Source organism: Micropterus dolomieu, linkage group LG18 (assembly GCF_021292245.1).
Source record: "Micropterus dolomieu isolate WLL.071019.BEF.003 ecotype Adirondacks linkage group LG18, ASM2129224v1, whole genome shotgun sequence".
Taxonomy (NCBI): Eukaryota; Metazoa; Chordata; class Actinopteri; order Centrarchiformes; family Centrarchidae; genus Micropterus; species Micropterus dolomieu.
The window spans coordinates 4183072-4203943 of NC_060167.1; the positions used below are offsets into that span (position 1 = coordinate 4183072).

Consider the following 20872-nt stretch of genomic DNA (forward strand, 5'->3'; position numbering starts at 1 on the left):
GAAGCCCGACTCGTAACTGGATTTCAGAGGGCAATCCTGAAATCAGCATTTGACAGTTTAATATTCAATATGTTGACTAACTAAACTACTTTATTTAAAAACAGCTTACGGAAACTTAAAAAAACATTTTTGATCAGAATCCCGTACATTTCGATGTACTGACATCAAGATATGTACGTTCATTTTACAGGTTCTAAATGACTCGACCAAATATATGTCATTATGTTATTGAGCTGCACGACAGAAATAGCATCTCTAAATTCTAAAGAGAAAATATTTGGAATGTGTTTTCATTCTCCGCCTCCCGTCTGTCTTTCTTGTCTCTCTCTCTCTTTCAGCCTGCAAGTCTGCAAACATCGACCTGGTGCTTCTGATCGACGGCTCCAAGAGCGTCCGCCCTCAAAATTTCGAGCTGGTCAAAAAGTTTGTTAACCAGGTGGGGCATGTTTCCATAACTACAGTAATTTTATGTCATTGTGTATTACACTGAAAAAAATGAAACTATAATTTATACAACTCTAAAAGTATGCAGAATTACCAATCCCTACACTGAGCAGTAAACACAAAAACAAAAAAATGGAAGCAAGCTAAGAAAGTAGGCTACCTGTGCCTTGTGTCACCTGCAACTGTGTCTGAAGAAAACCCCTCACCTCCTGCTGTGCTCCAGGTTGTGGACTCCCTGGACGTGTCGGCTCACGGCACCAGAGTTGGTCTGGTTCAGTACTCCAGCCGGGTCAGGACAGAGTTCCCACTCAACATGTACCACACTGCTGACGAGATCAAAGCTGCTGTCATGAAGGTGAAGTAGCTCCACAAACAAGTGATCTTCAGTTGTACTGAGTGTCCATAGTGAAAGAAATGCCTGCAGCACATTATGGATCAACTGTTTCAGTTGCAGCACTCGGGTCTTGAACTGTTTTTACTGTCCTCGTTTAGGTTGACTACATGGAGAAAGGTACGATGACAGGTCTGGCCCTAAAACACATGGTGGAGAACAGCTTCTCAGAGGCAGAGGGCGCTCGTCCTTCCAGCCGCAACATCCCCCGAATCGGACTGGTCTTCACAGACGGACGCTCTCAGGACGACATCACAGAGTACTCCAAGAAGGCCAAAGAAGCCGGTAAGACTCATTCTGGTGGGATCCACAAGCGTGAGGGTCAAACCACATCTACAGTTTGTTATCTTGATCTAAATGATGGCTTCTGATTACAGTCCATGTAGACTAAAGCTGACATTTAATGCGTTTGTGATGTATGTTTCTGTGCATGCATGCAGGCATCACCATGTACGCTGTGGGTGTTGGAAAAGCTGTGGAAGATGAGCTCCGTGAGATTTCATCTGAGCCTGTGGAGAAGCATTTCTATTACACCACCGACTTCACTGCCATCAGCACCATCGCAGAGAACCTCAAACTCAACGTCTGCCCAGGTACAAACACTCTGGACCCGACATTAAATAAAGTACAGGACTTTGTCTGCAGGTCACAGTTGCTGTACGCCACACAGTTCATCCCCAGCTTAATGTTTGACCAGCAGACCCTAGTTTTCTTGTCTGTGTAATGGAAACGGCATTTTTTCAATTAACAAGTTTATTTCTCAAATACTGCATTATTAAAGAAACATGGGGAATTTCATATTTGTGCAACTTTAAAGTCTACAACTTAGATACTATTTAGCGTGCAGATAAAGATTTTGCAATAAAATTACGATTGGATTAAAAATACATCATGATTTATTAAATTCTGATTAATTGAATATTGATCTTACTGCACCACACTGTGCAGGTCCATGGCTATGACCTACAGGAGGGTGTTTTTAACAGACTTAACACAAAGTAACATTTCAAAGATGAGTCAGTAAAACTAGAGTGTGTTCAGCATGTGTGTGCTGTCAAGACACTGTAACGATGTCTTTGGCTCCATCTGCTGACAAAATGCAAGGCAAGTTTATTTGTGTAGCACATAAACCACAAACTAATTCATAGTGCTTTACAGAAAACATAAAAGCTACATAGGGCAATATAAAAAGTATTTAAATAAAAAAAAAAAAACAGGACAAAACTGGACATTAAAAGTTACAGTGCAGTGTAAGATTTAAATTCAAATTAATTGAAATATTTCAAATACTGTTGAGGGGCTGTTTTATGAGCCTTAAATATGTTTCTCCTTTAAGTAATAACTGTATGTTTAAAGCCTGTTGTGGGAAAATGTCACACAATATAAACAGATAAAGTGAAGGTGTTTGTTTACTGATGTTCTCCTCTCTCTGCGTCCTTTTGCAGAGGAGAGTCAGGGGGAGATCGAGGTGAAGGATCCATGTGCCTGTGAGAGTCTGGTGGAGTTCCAGCAGGCCACCATGAACAGCCTGGAGCAGCTCGCACTCAAACATATCCTTTATTAATTAAGTGGTAATATTTAAAAAAATATACATGATTAATTCAGCTTTAAGGCAAAGAGAATGTATGTTACAGATGTGTAACTATATGGTTAGATCTAAATTTTGACTGAAGTCAGTCTGTCAAGCAAGGTACGTTGAAAACCCATACCTTAGATTAGTCCCAAATTCTCCCTACATCTGTTCCAAGTGCCTCCACATAACAAACAAATAAGGGAAAACTTAAAGGATAAAGCCGCCAATATTCAAGATTTGTCTAATTGTCAACAAAACCCTTGAAACCAGCAGTGACTATCTCTAAAAATCTGATATTTCCTCTCCCTGTGAGCCACAGAGCTCCATTGTTGTACTTAGTAATATGATCGTTCATCACCATGAACACGCACACCGTTTAATCTGACTCAATCCCACATGTTTCCTGCTGCTCCAGATGCTCACTAGAGCACTAAATGTAGATTCATCCGCCGCTGAAAATAGTCCCCAACAAACACTATATCTTCTTGTTTGAGTAATGTTTGTTAGAAACTACAGCGACTAATAAATAAGTGAGCTTTTTTAAAAAAAACTATATATTTTTATTTTTATTTATAAAGATTTATGTCTTCGTTAGGTACCAATGAGCTTGCAGCTGAGAGCCGCAGGGTAAACAGTTATTAATTTTGGTGTATTTATGTAATTTGTTCACAAGCAGAAAAATGTGGAAACCTCATCCTTTAATAAAAACTTTGTTAATCTATCAGATATTACTTGAAAACATCGATTCAAAAACAAAAACAACAAATATTTGACACAAAATTCTGATGGATGTATTTCTGACCTGTATTTATTAATACATGCATATCATCATTATTCCTTAATCAACTGTCTACTGTCTGGTATGACTGCTCGCCTGGAGCAGTTGGAGAACCAGCTCCTCTCCCGGAAATGATCTGGTCGTCACAGTGAGCGAGCAGGACGCCGCAGAGAAAGAATAACAGAGTGAGGAGGAAACCCTTCCAATCAAAGGACAAAACCAAAGTGTCTTTTCACAAAGCCTTTGCAGCCTTCACTAGGTCTGTTGTTCTTCACGTCTACCGGGATAACATTTATCTGAAAGCCTGTGATATAGAACCATATTTTTGTCTTTAAAAAAAAAAAAAAGAGAAAAGCAACAACACCACATCCACTTTTTTACACAAATCACTGACCAAAAAACAAATGCTTTTATAAAACAGAAGGATTCTACATTTTACGTCTGGGATTCTGAGTGCTGTGTGTAACTACAGTGTACATGTGCCAACAAACTTTGTAAACTAGACGTAATCAGTGTACTGTAGATATTAACACACAATATTATTCAGTGAGAACATGAGTAGCAGTTTTCATCACACAGTGTTCATTCATAGTCACACACCATTCGTCTTAGCGCCCTGTTTATACTTGATCAGTTTTGTACGGTTTGTTAAATATGATGTATTTATAGCAGAGGGGTTTGTTTTTTTTAAGTACCACAGTAGAATAGCAAATAAATAAAGTGTTATTACCACTCCCAATATAAAATTGGCTTGGGTCATTTTCATACAAAATAATTACTTGCTTGCTTGTAGAAACTAGTTTTGATTACAGTGTTGAGTATACTGTTGAAAAAAAAGGGAAGATAAGAAGTTCCACTGTTCACTAAAGCTGTGGTCTGTTGTTGAAAGAGAAAATGTGATGAATTGGCCTCACGTTCGTAAATCTAATTTGTTCTTCACTCTGCACTTTGTGGATTTTTTCTTACAGTGCCTTTAACATGGCTGAGTGTACATACAGTAAAAAAAAAACAAGTAGTTCACATGATATTTTTGGCAGGAAATCCTTCCGTCTATCTGAAAGTGGTCAGTTAAATCATCAGCTTTGCCTGACCCGTTTGTTAAAATCTACTAACATTAGACTAATACAGAACAAGAGGCCTCACAGGGCACTGTATGTCAAACAATGATCACCTTAATTATGGTAGATCGTCTTACTCTTATAGTTTTGTATAAAAAATAAAAAAAGACCGCCATAAATGTAAACCCCTTCATATTTGAATGCCTGTATGTTTTTGTATATTTTCTAATAGCTTTTTGTATTTGTCTGATGAATCCCTGTAGTACATCACAGAAGGCAATAAAACAGTGAACTTTTCACTTGTGAGTGACGGGTTGTTTTTGGGAAAAGAGTGTTTTACATTTCCGGTTTGTGGTTCATGCTGAGCGCCTTAATGGATATACATAACTGAAAACTGAATTTTTGACAGACATTATTGAAGGAACTGTATTTTATGTGGATCTTCCCACATCCGATACCCAATGTGCTTAACCCCAAGACCACCGGGAGCCCCTTTTTAACTATTTATTTAGCAGCAATCTAATCTGCTGGATCGATATTGGGTCAATGTTGTGTCTTAATAAGCAGGTCAGGTATAGACCAGACACGACAAATCCACAATTGAAACTTTTTTACTAATTAATGTCATTAAAAAATTCTATGTTTCCATTAAGTCATGGCGCACAGCTGGCTTTACTTACATCGAAAGGATTTCAATAAGTTCCACACAGTGAGATTATAAATGTGGGAAAAACAGAGCGCTGGTATCGGATAGTGAATCCATATCAGGGGAGAAAAACTTAATTTTTGTGCATTCTTAATTTTGAGACACCACAACAGTGTAATATTTCTATTGATGATTGATCTGTTGCTATAGTGTGGAAAACTTGTCTACCATCATGAGTCACTGAGACACGCTTAATTCACAAACACAGGAGAGTCAGAAATATGATAAAACATGAATGGAGTAATAATAATTTCAAATAAGTTTCCTAGGGATGTTCTTAAATGAAAAGCAACATTTAATCTCAAGTAAATATTAATTCAATGTTCATCCAAAATTGGAAACTTTTTATATATATATATATATTCAGCTGAAGGTTTTCTGGTAGACAAATTTCACATTGTTGTCCACTGACTCTAATTTTCCCTATATTTCATAGTTTATTATATTCCATTAGTACCACATTACTTAGTCAATTTGAGGAAATGGCTTTGTAAATTATGAACCCCTAAAAAAAGTTGTATATTGTTAAAAAAAAAAGAAGAAAAAATTGGATTTGGCACATACTGAATGTTAAAAGGCAATGTTCAGGAGCAAAATAAATAAAAACATGATCAGCACATCCCTGCTAATGAACTGTGTGACTTTCCAAAAAAAATCCATCAATGCCAACAAATCGCAGTCAGAAAATATTGGGTCTGAAGTGTTCCATACAACTGCTTTCTGAAAAACAAACTCTGAACCTTTTTACTACCAAAGAGTACCTTCAAACTGGAAGATTGTTTACAACAGTAAGCTACACCATGAGATATTTGCATAATTAAGTATTACCAACAATACGCTATAATTTATTTCTTACAAAAGTCCACAGAATGTCTGATAATAACACTAAAGAGCACACATATTATTTCATCAACTAGGTCTGCCTATGAGAGGGGTGTTCAGGCTTTCATTTAACTCGGTGTAAAGGGATTTAAAAACAGGAGTTACTGGGTGAGCAGCTGTGAGGAATTCAAAACATTTTCACTAAACTTTTCTTTGTTAGGCTTATAACTTCATAACTCAAGTTTACATTTGATGACAAAACACCCTGATGACAAAAGTTTGCTCTCAGTGAATCAACAGTAAGTTTTGTTTTTGAAAGGTTAAGCAGACATACAAGGAGGAACAAAGCTAATTCCTTGTGGATTTCCATTCTCTGTGATTAAAGAGCAGCTCCATGGGGATCAGTTAGTGCCTTCAAACAAAGAGCGTCATTACTGACAGTGACCTTCTGCACATTTTCTCAGTAGACTGATGCAAAACATGTTTGTTCCAGTGGTTTCTTTCTTTCTTTCGAACAAACATGACAAGTTTAACAATGTTTACTCAAACTGGTAAATGGGCTGCAATTTATCAGTATCTTCATTATGATTAAGCTGCATTTTTGTTATTCACTGATCAGATAAATCAAACCATTATCAGCCGATACTGACTTTTTTAAGCACATTGGGTATTGGGTAAAATACAGTTTCTTTATCTATGTCGTAAAAATTCAGTTTTCAGTTATATGCACTATATTGCCAACAGTTTTGGGACGCCTGCCTTTACATGCGCATGAAGGTTACTGACATCCCATTCTTAATCTGTAGGGTTTAATATGAAGGTGTTCTATTGGGTTGGGGTCAGGACTTTGTGCAGGCCAGTCAAGTTCTGCACACCAAACTCGCTCATCCAGGTCTTTATGGAGCTCGCTTTGTGCATTGGTGCGCAGTCGTGTTGGAACAGGAAGAGGCGTCCCCAAACTGTTTCCAATTAGTTGGGGACATGAAATTGTCCAAAATGTCTTGGTATGCTAAAGCATCAACAGTTCCTGTCACTGGAACCAAGGGGCCAAGCCCAACCCCTGAAAAACAACCCCACACCATGATGCCCCCTCCACCAAACTTACCCTTGAAACAATGCAGTCAGGCAAGTACTGTTCCCCTGGCAACAGCCAAACCCAGACATGTCCATCAAATTGCCAGACAGAGAAGCGTGATTCGTCACTCCAGAGAACACGACTCCACCGCACTAGTGTCCAGTGGCGACATGCTTTACACCCCTGCATCCGACGCTTTGCATTGCACTTGGTGATGTAAGGTTTGGATGCAGCTGCTCGGCCATGGAAACCCATTCCATGCAGCGCTCTACGCACTGTTCTTGAGCTAATCCGAAGGCCACGCGACGTTTGGAGGTCTGTAGCTATTGACTCCTCAGCATGCGTTGATCTGTGAATTCATGTGGCTTACTACTTCATGGGTGTTGTTCCCAATCGCTTCCAGTGTTATAATACCACTGACAGTTGACCGTGGAATATTTAGTAGTGAGGAAATTTCACGAATGGACTTGCACAGGTGGCAACCTATCACAGTATTCACTGAACTCCTGAGAGCGACCCATTCTTTCACAAATGTTTGTAGAGGCAGTCTGCTTGCCTAGGTGCTTGATCTTATACACATGTGGCCATGGAAGTGATTGGAACACCTGAATTCAATAATCCGTTGTCCTAAAAGTTTTGTCAATATAGTGTATATCCATTAAATCATTTAAAAAAAATAAAATAAAAGGCGCAATTTCCCAGAGCCTAAGTTTATATTTAGAACCTAAAACTTAAATATATTCCGTTTACAATCAAAGAAGACTGAGAAAACCTGACAATATTGAACAAAGTGGAACAAGTGAGTTTTTCCTCATGTTACTTAAACAATGTAAATTACTTTCTACCAAATGACTACTGATTAATCAGCTAATTGTATTAGCTTTAAATAATAGATGGGTTTAGAGAACAAATAAACTATTTCAGTTGTAAGTTTGATTAAATTTATGTTGCTATAAATGTTTCAAACAGAAATCTTTCCTTGTGGCTTTTAGTGATGCAACAACTTCACGGTAAAGTTGTGTAATCATCACAAACAAACTTTGAATCAGTTTTCATTGTAAAAGGTTATAAAAGAGCAACCAAGTCAGACACGTGGGGAACAAAGCTATTCTCCTTAAGCATTGCCAGTTAATCTGTCCACAGAGAATATTTTTTGTTTTTAAAAAGAACCTTGTTAATGTCAGTGAACTTAATCACCTTTTCTCCATTGAGTATACTGCAACTTGTTTTCATTTACTAAAGTGTCATTTCAAGTAAATAATCTTTAATATTACAGCTCTAGCTCCTTCTAATAGCAGATTATTTTAATAACAATGATGAGAAACTCTCTCAGAAGACATATCTAATAAATCCCTTTGATGCTGTGTGTTTTTGTGTGTGCACTGCATGCTGGATGCTACACAACAAGCTACCCCCAGTGTGTGTGACCTTTACTTATAGGCCCTAATGAGGCTTTGATGAGATGGTTGCTCATTCTGTGTCCTGCAGCATGACTCACCTCCTGAATACACGGAGGATTATTGAAAATGTCAGAAGGTCCCAAAAGTCCTTCCTGTGGAAAGTGCAATGTCTTGCTTACAGTGAGTTTTTCTAAGCAAGTGCAATCTTGTAGGAAGTGTGGGGTTGATCTGCTAAACTGAGAAAGTCACAATTTCAGTTTCTTAACAGAAAAAAAAAGAGTTCCAGGAAGCAGAGGAGTCATAACAAGATATTTTACCAGACAGAGCCAAGTTCAGAGAGAGAGGCATAATCTCTGTCCATCTTATACTATAAAACCTGGTTGTTTTAATTTGGGGGCGATAGCATATTGTACAATATGAGCTGTTAAACATTTAACCACTGATAAAGACATTATTATATAGCAGAGGTCAGACTTGAGTCGCAAATTTGAAGACTTGAGACTTGCTTGACTAAAACAGACAAAAGACTCGACTGGACTTTGACTTGGTGTTCATGACTTGAGACTTGACTGAGACTTGAGACAGATGACTTGAAAATGACCTGATTTTTTAAATAAATACTAGAAAAAGACAGTTACGTGTAGTACAACACAGACCTTCAAGAATTGTTGTCGATGACGGTAGGAAGAAAAGAATAGCGGTGTGCAAGGTCTGCAGCGCAAAAATCAGTGACACTACCACCATTTTTAGCTAAATTATAGGCCAGTAGAACGCATAGAAAGCAAGCGTTCAGTTTAAGCTACACCCAGTTGTTTGGCTGCAGTTTGGTGCTGTTGTAACGTTAACTTTATGTGAAAACCTCTTAACATTGCTGGTGGTAAGAGGTCCTCATGACAGCTCTCGTTATGTGCCCACAACTTCTAACGTCATATGATACACCATTTGAAAGCTAAAATCCTTGTGATTCGACCAGGGCAAACCATTTCAGTATACAATCACCACAGCGGGTACAATCAGCGATTCTGTCAGGCCAACCAGTACAATCAAAATTGACGCGACTCACCTATGAAGCCTCATAGAAACTTAATCCACCGATCGATTATATTCCAACAAAAATAGTCTTGTTACATTGTCAAAGGTCCAGATGATCCAATCTGTATTTAGTCTAAAACACATTATTCCATCAATAAATACCCAGGGACTGCTGCGTCATCGTGCGGCTAATATGTCATTATAACCTTAATAACTCCGATTTGAATGTAAACAAATGAAATCTGACCTGTTGACTGACAGCTAATTCGACCCAATAGGAGCTTTCACAGCCTATCAAATTTTTCACGTGACATCACATTCCAAGGAAAACGCTTCCTTGGAGGGCTAAAAAGACGTTAGGCTATTTTCCGCTGCCCGCCAACCAAAAAGCAAGTGATACACTGTTACTTTGAGTTGCTGGAAATGCTGGATGGTTGTTGTGATTTCGGATGCACTAATCGAGGCCTGTGAGGGATTCCCCACAAGGTAAACATAAACATTACTGCAGTCGAGCGGCGGGAGGGACCTGGCGATTTTTAACGGTAGAAATGTGGTAGCTGATGCTGTAACGTTATACGGATCGGATATGCCCAACACTTGCAGTTTGTGTTCATATCTTTCTTTTTCTTAAGTTGAAAGGTGATCCAAATAAATTTTGACTGCTTTTGAGCCACTATGTTGGTCTGTTGTTTTGCCCTCCAGGTCAGCTTGCATGTCACGTGATTGAAAACTATGACTAGCCAACGAGAGCCCATGCTGTAAGAAAGTACCAGCCCCTATTATTTTGTGGGTAGGCCGAGCCACTTGTAATCAATTGTGCCTATGACTGGCCATTCGTGTAGCCAATGAAATTCTGAAAATAACTTTAGCTTTAAGTAGGAAGTTCACGATCTACTAACAAAAAAACACATCTGTGCCAATCTACGGCGTGACGCAGCAGCACCCGCTTGCCGCCAAGGGGCGGAGCTGTTTTTGAAAAAAATACGCAAAGACATACCCTTAGAAAAACCTGAGTAAAATAATCACTTTTCATGGTATTGGTATAAAATTTTAAATTGGACTAGGCAAGGCTTTATGCTGTGGCCCCACAGTGTTTTCCAGCTAATAAGTCCCAGCTATAGTTGTCTGCAGGGAAATGAAAAATAAATTAGTTTTAGTGTGTTTAAACTTATATTAATCAATTCCAGTAGCACTTACAGTGATTCTGACTTTTGGGTTAGACACATCAGAGTGTTATCTTTTGGAAAACCATGCATTTACTCCAAATGGTTCAAGAACTGCATTTAATTAACTTTGGATATTCCTTGAGCTTACCATTACTTACACATGTTTCTATTACTCTATTTTTCTACCCCATTTCAATAATCAGCAAAATCAATAATAGACTAAATAATAGAAACACCTTTGTGTATACTTCAATATAGTTAGAACAGAAACACTGCATCTTCCAAAATGATCATACAGTTGAATTGCCACCTCTGAATTCCTAAGAATTTCATATGACTTGACTTGTGACTTGCTTGACTTTCATCACAGTGACTTGGGACTTGCTTGAGACTTGAAGGTTAAGACTTGAGACTTGCTTGTGACTTGGACATATGTGACTTACACACACCTCTGTTATATAGTAAAGCAAAAGTAAGTCACAAAATCACACATTTGAAATAAAACTATCTACAGTCTGAACCAAAGTGGTGGACCAATCGACCGTCCAACAGTAAACCAAAACTATGCTCCATTGCACTGTGTACATGTATGTGTATGTGTACCTGTATATCTCATCCACCTCTGACATGTACATAATAATGATAATAATTTTACTCCTGCATCCTTTGCACTCGGTTCATTGCACTATTGTCTCAATCTGTCTATATCGCTTTTGTTTATAGTATGTATATATGTGTTCTCTATACTGTAGCCTGTGTTTGATTTTATTATTGTATTGTTGTATAAGTAAGCACATCTTGAGCAATGTACAATCCAGAGTCAAATTCCTTGTATGTGTACACATACCTGGCAAATAAAGCTGATTCTGATTCTAAATAAAACTACAATCCTACTATGTACAGGGCGATGTGCACGAGACTTTGCTGTAGTTTTTAATGAATGTATAACTAAGACATGTTTCTTGCATTATGTCTTTCCTCTTTTACGTATGCATTATGATATGTACGTTTTCATGGTGAAACTGAGGGCAAATTTTTACATTGTGGACAATAACGTTAATGATGATAATTGTTGCAGGTTTGTACGTTTGTACATACACAAATACACACATTATCTAAATTATGTCCGCATACGCACACCTCCGAGTCCTTGAGTTATTGCCAGCCAAACCACATATAAAGTCTTTGCTCTCTCTCTCCCTGTGGTCTAAATGCAGGAACTACGGTAAGTACTGTGCAGTCATATGGCTTAAAATGTGTCACAGTAGAAACTAATGCAGTACTGAAACGATGACGTTACCTTTTAATCAGCTCGCTTATGTTATTTGAAAGCTTTGCATTTTACTGTTCTTGGTACTGTATTATGAAAACAAAAATTGTGATTTCAGTTAGTATAAAAAATTACTTACTTACTTACTGCTTTTAAAATTGGCTGTATTTGAGTTGTAATTGCTACGTTTAAGATTTAAGCAATTAGGGGCCGGAATGTTGGAGCCAATTTCTTGTATTTAATTATTTTATAATTTAGTTTTATTTATTTTGAGAATGGTCATTTGGATTTATTAATTGTTTATGTATTTAGCTGTTCTGATTAACTTAGATTTTGGTCAGCTGTGGAAAGAGGAAGAGGTGTGTCCGAAGAGGTCCTTTTTGTCTAAACCTACAGGCGGACACTAACGAGAGAGGACTGACTCTCTCAGTCTTTGACCTCACGTTTAGTTTGACAACCTTGTTGTTCTTTGTTTTGTTTTAAATAAATAATTGAAGGAAATGAGCAACTCAAGCCTTATATTTTGATTACTTAAACGTGTGAGTCAGACGTAGAGTACTTATATAGTTATATACTAATTCTCTCATGCAGATTCCCAGAACATTTTGAGTCTGCTGGATAAAGCAATAACAAGTTTGGATGAATCATAAACAATTTAAAGCTAATTCTACAGAAATGTACAAGCTGTTTAAAGGACATTGAATGCCACGACTGATGATTATATTTAAGCCTGATCATCTAATTAAATAATAAACTTCTACCAAATGTAAATATATGATATACTTTTAAATTCTTAATCAGCTTGTTTTTTTGTTTAGAAAGGACGCAGACACAGTGAATAGGATTTAATGAGTACACCTCATGTTCTTTTTCATCCTACATGTTACATACATGCTACATGATTTTAAATGCATTCACTTCAATTTCAAATAACAATACATTGATTTTCATCTATTAAGTTGACGCCCCAATCCTGAGTTTAGTGCTTCTTTTTCCTACTGTTGGAAAGAAATGAACATTCACCACCTTCAGCTCACCACAACAGCTGCTTTAGATGTTTTGGTAGTACAAATATATAGTGGGTCAATTTGAATATTTATAATTAATACAAATAGAAATACTGTAAATGAGTCAACTGTCTAAATTGTCACGATCCAGTTTAAATAGTGTTCATCTCAGACTCACTGCTGGGGCCCTGTGCCACAAATCATAATGCACAGTAATGTGAAGTGATGCTTTAAGGGAATATAATTATGATCATGTGTTTGTATATGTTTAAAACCTTGTATTTTTAAACAACAATTTTTAAATGCAAAATTTTTCCCTGTTTAAGAGGAACAAATTAAAACTAAAACTTTTTTGTCCATTTAAGAGACGCTATGTGTTGTTTTTATCATAATATTGTTCATAAAATAAAATATTTATAACAATAGCTACATAGACATTACATATGTATGGAAGACCTGTGTCCTTTGATATATTTAGCACTTGTAAATCGCTTTGGTTAAACGTATCAGGTGAATGTATTAGTTTTAATAATAACTTTCTGGCCTTTAATTTGAGGACTGCACATGACTGTCTTATATGTGGATCAATAAAGCAGTTCCATATACTCAATAATTACTGCCAACAATTTCTGCTTTGTTAGATCTTCAAAAGATGAACGAGTCATCGGCCAATGTGACGATGGTTATACAGTATCGAGACTCCTTCACAAAAGCTGTGACCAAGAATGTGATTGTTGTGGTTCTCGGGATCTCCATCAACTACATTAATGCAGGCCTCATTCACACCTTCCGCAAACACCAGGTATGACATCCCTTAAATTGCCGGCAAACACGTATAATGCATTTAAAAAAGAAATAGAAAAAAAATATTTAAATTAGTGATGTCCAGTTTGTTTTGGTCTGTTCCCGATCCGGCTCAATACTCATATTTACATAGCAGAAGAAGATATTTACTGCTAAATAAATATATATATATATATATATAGCTGGCACATTTGAATAACCTAAATTTTTTAACAACTACTTAATCCAAATAGTGGAGGTCTTATGGTATAAGTGAAAGTTTAACTAGGTGAATTAGATTCACTAAATAATCTATGGTGGTGATGGTGCAGTGGATAAGATGCATGCCTTTGGTGTGAGAGACCCGGGTTCAACTTCCCACTGTGACACATCTACCAATGTCTCCCTGAGCAAGACACTTAACCCCTAGTTGCTCCAGAGGCGTGCGACCTCTGACATTTATATAGTAATTGTAAGTTGCTTTGGATAAAAGCGTCAGTTACTGAAGAAATGTAAAAGATTAATTAGTGAAAGCTGATGTGATCTGCTACCACTGACATTTCTCTTTTTTAATGGCGAAAGCGACGATGAGTGCCAGCTAAAATGAGTAGCTGCGAGCTGAATGTTTTGTGTTCGGCTCTTTTCTATTAAGAAAGTGAGAAGACAGATTCGATAACAGATTTGTTGGCATCTGAGCTTAATATATCTGTGTATTAGGCCAGTGCAAAATAATCTTTGACATGCACGGACAGTCTTACTTTCACTGACATTTGTGGTAAGATTCTCGCACTGTAGAGGCCTGCTGATGAAAGAGAGCAGCTTCGCAACACTAGCAGGTTGAGCTAGACAAAATACAGTACAGTGAAACAGTGCAGTGAATTTGATTGAGTTTGTTTTAGGCAATATGATCTATCAAAATATACCCAGACCAGCCCTGATACTGATCCCTGGAAAAAAGGACGGCAGAAATATTTATCTAGGATCTGTTGCATCACCCACTGCTGCTTCTCCAACCAGAACGAACACACACATTATTGCCAGTATTAGCAGTGTTCTGTGTTACTATTTTATTTAAATTGAAAAGAGGAACAAATTTCTGCAAACTCAAACTCACTACCAAGTTACTGTAACTGTATCTTATTTCTTTTAAATTTTACTTTAAAGAATATATTTTATTATAACCATGTGATGCACAAAAATCTGAAGCAAAAAAATCCGTAACTTAGGAAATTCACAGAGCTAGTCACATACATCATAAGTGTACTGTTATGAAACAGTGTCGCCATTATAGTCACACAAGGCATTGTAGAAATTCAACTTTAAAATGAATTGCTCAGTACTACAGTATGGGCCAAAAAATCTGAAGCATGACATCTTTTGGTCCCTTTTATGTTTCCGTCTTCCCCCTAGTGCCTGTAGGTTTTCCCTCTTAGGTCATCTTTAGCTAGCCTTAACCAAAACAACAAATCTATCTGATGTTTAGACGCCATTGCTTCGTCATATTGGAATCTATTACTATTCATGAGTTGTACTCTAATCTGTGGAGTCAGTAAGTTCTTGTAAACATTCTTATAAGACTCAACCTCGTAAGATTCCCAGAGAACATTGATATCTGCTAGCCTGATGCCTGATCTACTGTCTCTGCCTTATCAGTCTAACTGTTGTCTCCCTAACAAGGACAGTTACATGAGAGAAATAACTAGAACTGGAAGGTCAGTGAAAACTTGTAGGGTCAGTTAATGACTCTAAGCTGTCCTAACTTTTCCTGTTACATCAATTAAGCCCCCTAAGAATATTCTGTAACAACTACCACACTATCTATCATTTTAAAACACAATAGCAATATACAATGTCATATTATAAATTATCTGCAAATTTACAGATTAAAAACAAAACAACTGGAACATCTGTTTTTCTTAATCCAGCCAATCAAATCCACAGTGTCGTACATGCTGTCATGTTGCCCAAACCTAATATACACCAGATGTAAAATGTCACAAACATGTTATCAAGCTGATATTTGGAAACATGAACATTTGCAGTCCTGAGTGCTTTTCTTCTCACCCTTTCAGATCTTCTACATGAATCCTCGGTATATCCTGTTTTTTCACTTGGTGGTCAACGACATGATCCAAGTGACGCTGACCATCATCCTGTTCATCATCAGCTACATCCTCTACAAAATAAATGTCTCCATCTGTTGCACCTTCATCCTGATTGCTCTTTTCGCCACTGAAAACACCCCTCTGAACCTGGCTTGCATGGCGGTGGAGTGCTACATCGCCATCTGCGTCCCCCTTCGCCACGTGCAGATCTGCACTGTCAAGAGAACGTTAATGCTGATTGGTTTAATCTGGGCGACAAGCATGTTATCTGTTCTTCCTGATCTGTTCATCACTTTGGCCATAGAGCCACTAGACTTTTTTAATTCCAAAGTGTTCTGCCTCAGGGAAACTGCCTTTCCAAATCCCCTCATAATCAAGAAAAGAGATGTTACCTATATTGTGTATCTGGTGATAGTTTGGTTTGTTATCTTTTACACTTACTTCAATATCCTGTTCACTGCAAAAACAGCTAGCAAAGACGCTAAAAAGGCCAGAAACACTATCCTCCTCCATGGTTTTCAGGTGCTGTTGTGTATGGCAACTTATGCAGATCCCCTGTTAAAATATGGGCTACAGCAATGGTTCCCTAAGAATTACCCAGACTCCCTCTTTGCTTGTTATATTATAATACAGATCCTGCCTCGATCCATTAGTCCAATCATCTATGGCATACGAGACAAGACTTTCAGGAGGTACTTGAAAAGGTATCTGTTATGTAAATTCAGCCCACAGTGAGCATCAGTTCACGGATTTCAACACAGTCGGCTTTCACTCAGTTCCATTAAGTTAAAAACTGCATTTTTGGTAAAAATGTAGTTACTGAGACTGAATTTGTAAATTTCTGTCTAGTTTATGAAATTATGGCAAAACTGTTAACAAATAGTGTGTTTATTCTCAAAATTGCTTTGGTACAGAATGAAATGTTACGAGTTTCATAAATGTTAGTAAGTAAAGATAAAGTAGTTACAGTTACAGTTTACTTATTAAAGGGTAACTTCAGTATTTCCTATTTAGTTTTTTGTGTCTATGTTACTAATTGTGACAACATTTTTTTAAATAGGTCAACAGACTCCATTGACACAGTAATTTTACCACTCTGGTTTACTGCTGTCTTGATTGGTTTGTTTGTGTAAATGACCAAGGCAGCTGTGACCAGAGTGCTACAGCGTCTGTTTCTAGTTAAACAAAAAGGATCTTACTCTTTAAAAAGGGTCCATCTCTGTAGGGATCTGCGTAGGCTTGTCAAAAAGTTTGACAGAGGGAAATCGCCCGCAAGGGTTACGTTGCAGCCCTGTTTCGCCAACTGCAGCACGCTCGCCCCATACTGGACCAATTTTAAAAAATGTTTTCCCAGTAGGTCACATGGATAGAAATAAAGTTGAAAAATACCGAAGTATCTTTTAGTCAAACAGATTCTGATTAAAATCTGAATATTATTCACTTGCTTTTGAGATTGTCAAAGTTTTCCCTCTGATTTTTTCTATTTTCTTCTCCGACCCCCAGAAAATTGTTTTAAAACTGTTCAAAGATGTAAGAAATTAATTCCAAACTGATGAACAATTTAAATTAAATGTACAAAGTCATGTTCATAAATCTCAAAGTAAGGGAACTCACATATTATATTGCAATATCAACACAGGGTTATTGTATGAAAGTACTTTAGTGTTATGAATGTGCTCTGTATATAATAAATAATACATTCAGTTGACTTTTTTACTGTCCCTTTTGTATTTCTGAATGAATACATTTAATTTGTTATATTGCTTATTACAACTCAAAATCAAAATGTTATCCCCCATGTATGAACTTTAAAAGCCTAAAAGCAAAAAGAAAGACATTCATACAATACTAAATACACACACACACACACACACACACACACACACACCTCTTAATGATGCGACTAAAAGCACAAGCCCAGGGCATCCTGGGACATCTGCCATCACAGCACATTTAAAGTTTGAGATTCTCGGCAGCCATATTGTTGGTGTCCTTGTCTAAATGCATCAACTAAGGTAAGTATCACCTTCATGACAGCTTTGAACTGTGTTCTGACTTGATGGGTATTTTATTACTATGGTAGAACAAAGTTAAATTTAAAGCTTTTTAACTGCTGAACCTTTAAATTTCCATTTGCCAGCACACAGTTTTAAATCTGTTCAATGTAACAAGAACTTTGCTCCAAATGTAAACATGGACAGTTTGAAAGAAATGACTCTTAGGCTGATCCTACAGAAATATTTATGGCACAGGACTGTTTAAAGAACTACACTTTATTTGGGGATTTGTGCTCAGTTTTAACATGAACATTTAATAGGTTTGGAAAGGGTACGGTGAAAGAGTAATATACTGATTTTTAGTTTTAAAGTTCTGATCTTCTGGCTGAGGTAAAGACTTCTGTTTGGTGTTGTTTTTGAGTGGCCTTATAAAGGATTATTCATAAAAACGTGTTACAGCAACAGTGTCCAACGTTGTCTTTCAAATAATCTAAGAGGGAAAAAATATATAAAAGCTATCTACCTTGTGTGTAAGTCTATTCTCCACGCTTTTGGTATTAGATTATGAAGTAGAAATTAATGACTTGTAAAAAAGGTTTTCAAGGCACTGATTGGTTATCACTCCTCCCGTCATTGTCTCGGTCTCCCTTTCATTGCTGTAGATGAAAATATAATCATATGTTGATGAATTAGTTGATCATGGTTGTTTAAAAACAACAATCTACCAGTTAGTGCTGATACTCTTTAAGATCGTAAAATTGATTGAGAAATACGAGCAGGCTACAGGTTATCATGTTTACTGTATGTTGCTTACATAACACAATTTTAAAATGTTATTCTCACAGATTTCATTGATTTTTATGATAAAGTGGAAGGCTGGCCTAAATATTTTTCTGTTATTTCAGTAATCAAATCTCAAGTAAGCATTCAAACCTATGTCTTTTTCAGTATTACTAACGTAATTATGTAAAAAGCAACTTTCCCTAAAAAAGGTCCTATACTTTTATGTTTCTTCTGTCTTTACTTACCTATAAGTGTTTTTGATCTTTAGAGTTATTCAAAAATAGGTTTTGAAAAAGGATGTGCCTTATAAAATCAGAGTCTTATAATGTAACTTGTTGTTGTCTATAATCCTGTAAATATGTACCTACTTACTTACTTGCTATTCTTCCTCTCATCTTTTCCTTTTCAGTTTTCAAGATGATGAACGCGTCATCTGCCAATGTGACGATGGTTATCGAGTATCGAGACTCCTTCTCTAAAGCTGTGACCAAGAATGTGATTGTCGTGGTGCTCGGGATCTCCATCAACTGCATCAATGCAGGCCTCATTCACACCTTCTGCAAACACCAGGTCTGGTAATCCTTTGACTCAAGAAATGGTCAGCAGCTCTGTAGGAAACTGTTGGCAAATGTGGAAGTACTGTCTTTTAAGAATCTCACATTGGTTTGAAAAGAGACATTCTTTAGGTCTAGAGTTATTTTGAATTTTTGGGGGTTTGGTTCAATCAGAAATCTGAATGTGAACAATCCATCGAGTCTGGCTGGAGGTGAGTAACCTGATGATCAGAATGAAACTTCATGTCCTTTTTTGTCAGTATTTCATCTTTACATCATGTTCATATTAGCAGATTTCTTGTCTTGTAGGGGATGTGGGAATATTTTGCTTCGTTTTGTCCAAATCAGTAAATTGATGTATTCATAGTGCATCTTTCAGTCAACATGAAAGCTACAGAAGCGGTCACTAGAAGAACTTAACCTAATGCTTTTCATTACAATAACTTTTTGTTTTTTTAGAGTTTTTTAATTAGGCATGAAACGAAATTATTCTTGGAAACTGAATTTGATGGAAAACTTTCCCAAATACTGAACAAGGTTTTTTACATTTCTTCCATTTATTTTGCCTTTTTTTTTTTAAGTCAAAATGTGCTTTTTACTTGATTTGGAGAGACTCTGGTGGTTGGGTCTGAGGCCCAAGAGGTTCCGGTAAAGCAAATTACATGTGTTCATTTACTTTTTTGCACTTTCTGGGAATATAATCCAAAACCGAACGTTGTCACATGTTTATCCTCGCGCTAAATTCATCAAGTGCCCAATTTAATAAATAATGTTGTATGTGGTTTCCGTATCGTGTAACATGAAGACTTCATAGCCTCTCTTCAGATAGGACTCTCATACTGCAACACTCTTTGTAAAGAGAGAAACCGAGGCTTGAATACGTGTGACTCCAAATTTAGGTGCGGCTAGCTTAATCGCCTTCTCATAAACAAGCGAGTGACAGAAACACTCAAAGCGGGTCAGACCGTTTTTGTTGCCTTTTCTAAGAAGTCAGCCACAGATGTAGTGGATCTGCTAGGAGACAATTCAGCAGAACTGTATCTGCAAACGGCGAATTTTGCGTCTTTCTCTGACTCTTTTAAATGCTTCCAAACTGCCGACACGTCAACGCAATTGTTATCTTGTTTTTTGACGTATTAGGCCGAACACCAAAAGTGCTTTTTTTGATATTTTCAGCCGATTAACTCCGGTTGCCGAACATTCGGTGCATCCCTAGTTTTAATATTGTTATTTTTGTAAGTGTGGTATATAACATATGTGCATTTGATCATTACAGTTTAAAATAACACAAGTCTATGTGTATCTGTAACCTGTACAGCTTCATCAACCTTATCTGTGCTTGTTGCCATTTCTGTGGCAATTTTGTCTTATTGATGGTAGCTAGCAAGAGACAGGAAGATGACATCCCCATTCCTAATCCCACCTAAAAAGCTCTGATTGGTGGATTATTTGTCCAACCAGACATCAATGGACACAGCACTACTGCACAAAATAAAGATGTGGATAGCAATTCAAAGGTCTGGAATGAGGCTAGAAGCAAATACTTTAAATCAAAATCAAGACTTGAATGAGTTCAAGTTGTTTAGCAGCTAGCTAGGTAGTTAGCTGTTGAATGTAAATGATTGACAACTGGCAAACTGAGTGGTTGGACTGTCCCATTTAACTTTTGAGCACCTGATGGTTCAAACCTTTTCTCCCTCCTGTGTGCTTGTCTTCCCACCTTCCAGATCTTCTACATGAATCCTCGCTACATCCTCTTCATTCACCTGGTGTTCAACGACATGGTCCAGGTGACACTGACCGTCATCATGTTTGTCATCAGCTACATCTTCTATAAAATAAATGTCTCCATCTGTTGCGTCTTCATCCTGATTGCGCTTTTCACCACTGAAAACAGCCCTCTGAACCTGGCTTGCATGGCGGTGGAG

General features: G+C 37.2%; 3 protein-coding genes across 3 annotated transcripts in view; all 3 read left to right on the top strand.

The window, feature by feature from the left end:
- Positions 1 to 4444, top strand: part of matn4 (matrilin 4) — a 28594-nt gene extending 24150 nt beyond the window's left edge. The window contains exons 12-17 of the mRNA XM_046076384.1: positions 339 to 436; positions 668 to 799; positions 937 to 1120; positions 1276 to 1428; positions 2281 to 2385; positions 3263 to 4444. Coding sequence (XP_045932340.1) covers positions 339 to 436; positions 668 to 799; positions 937 to 1120; positions 1276 to 1428; positions 2281 to 2385; positions 3263 to 3321 — 731 coding nt within the window. The 3' untranslated portion in view covers positions 3322 to 4444. The remainder of the gene's footprint in view (positions 1 to 338; positions 437 to 667; positions 800 to 936; positions 1121 to 1275; positions 1429 to 2280; positions 2386 to 3262) is intronic.
- An 8930-nt stretch (positions 4445 to 13374) lies between these two features.
- LOC123956970 (odorant receptor 131-2-like) lies at positions 13375 to 16345 on the top strand. Its single transcript, XM_046029546.1, has 2 exons — positions 13375 to 13524; positions 15578 to 16345. Exons 1-2 carry the CDS (start codon positions 13375 to 13377, stop codon positions 16343 to 16345), a joined length of 918 nt encoding a protein of 305 aa, XP_045885502.1.
- Positions 16346 to 18810: 2465 nt separating this feature from the next.
- LOC123956686 (odorant receptor 131-2-like) overlaps positions 18811 to 20872 on the top strand; it is a 2827-nt gene continuing 765 nt past the window's right edge. The window contains exons 1-2 of the mRNA XM_046029049.1: positions 18811 to 18960; positions 20672 to 20774. Coding sequence (XP_045885005.1) covers positions 18811 to 18960; positions 20672 to 20774 — 253 coding nt within the window. The remainder of the gene's footprint in view (positions 18961 to 20671; positions 20775 to 20872) is intronic.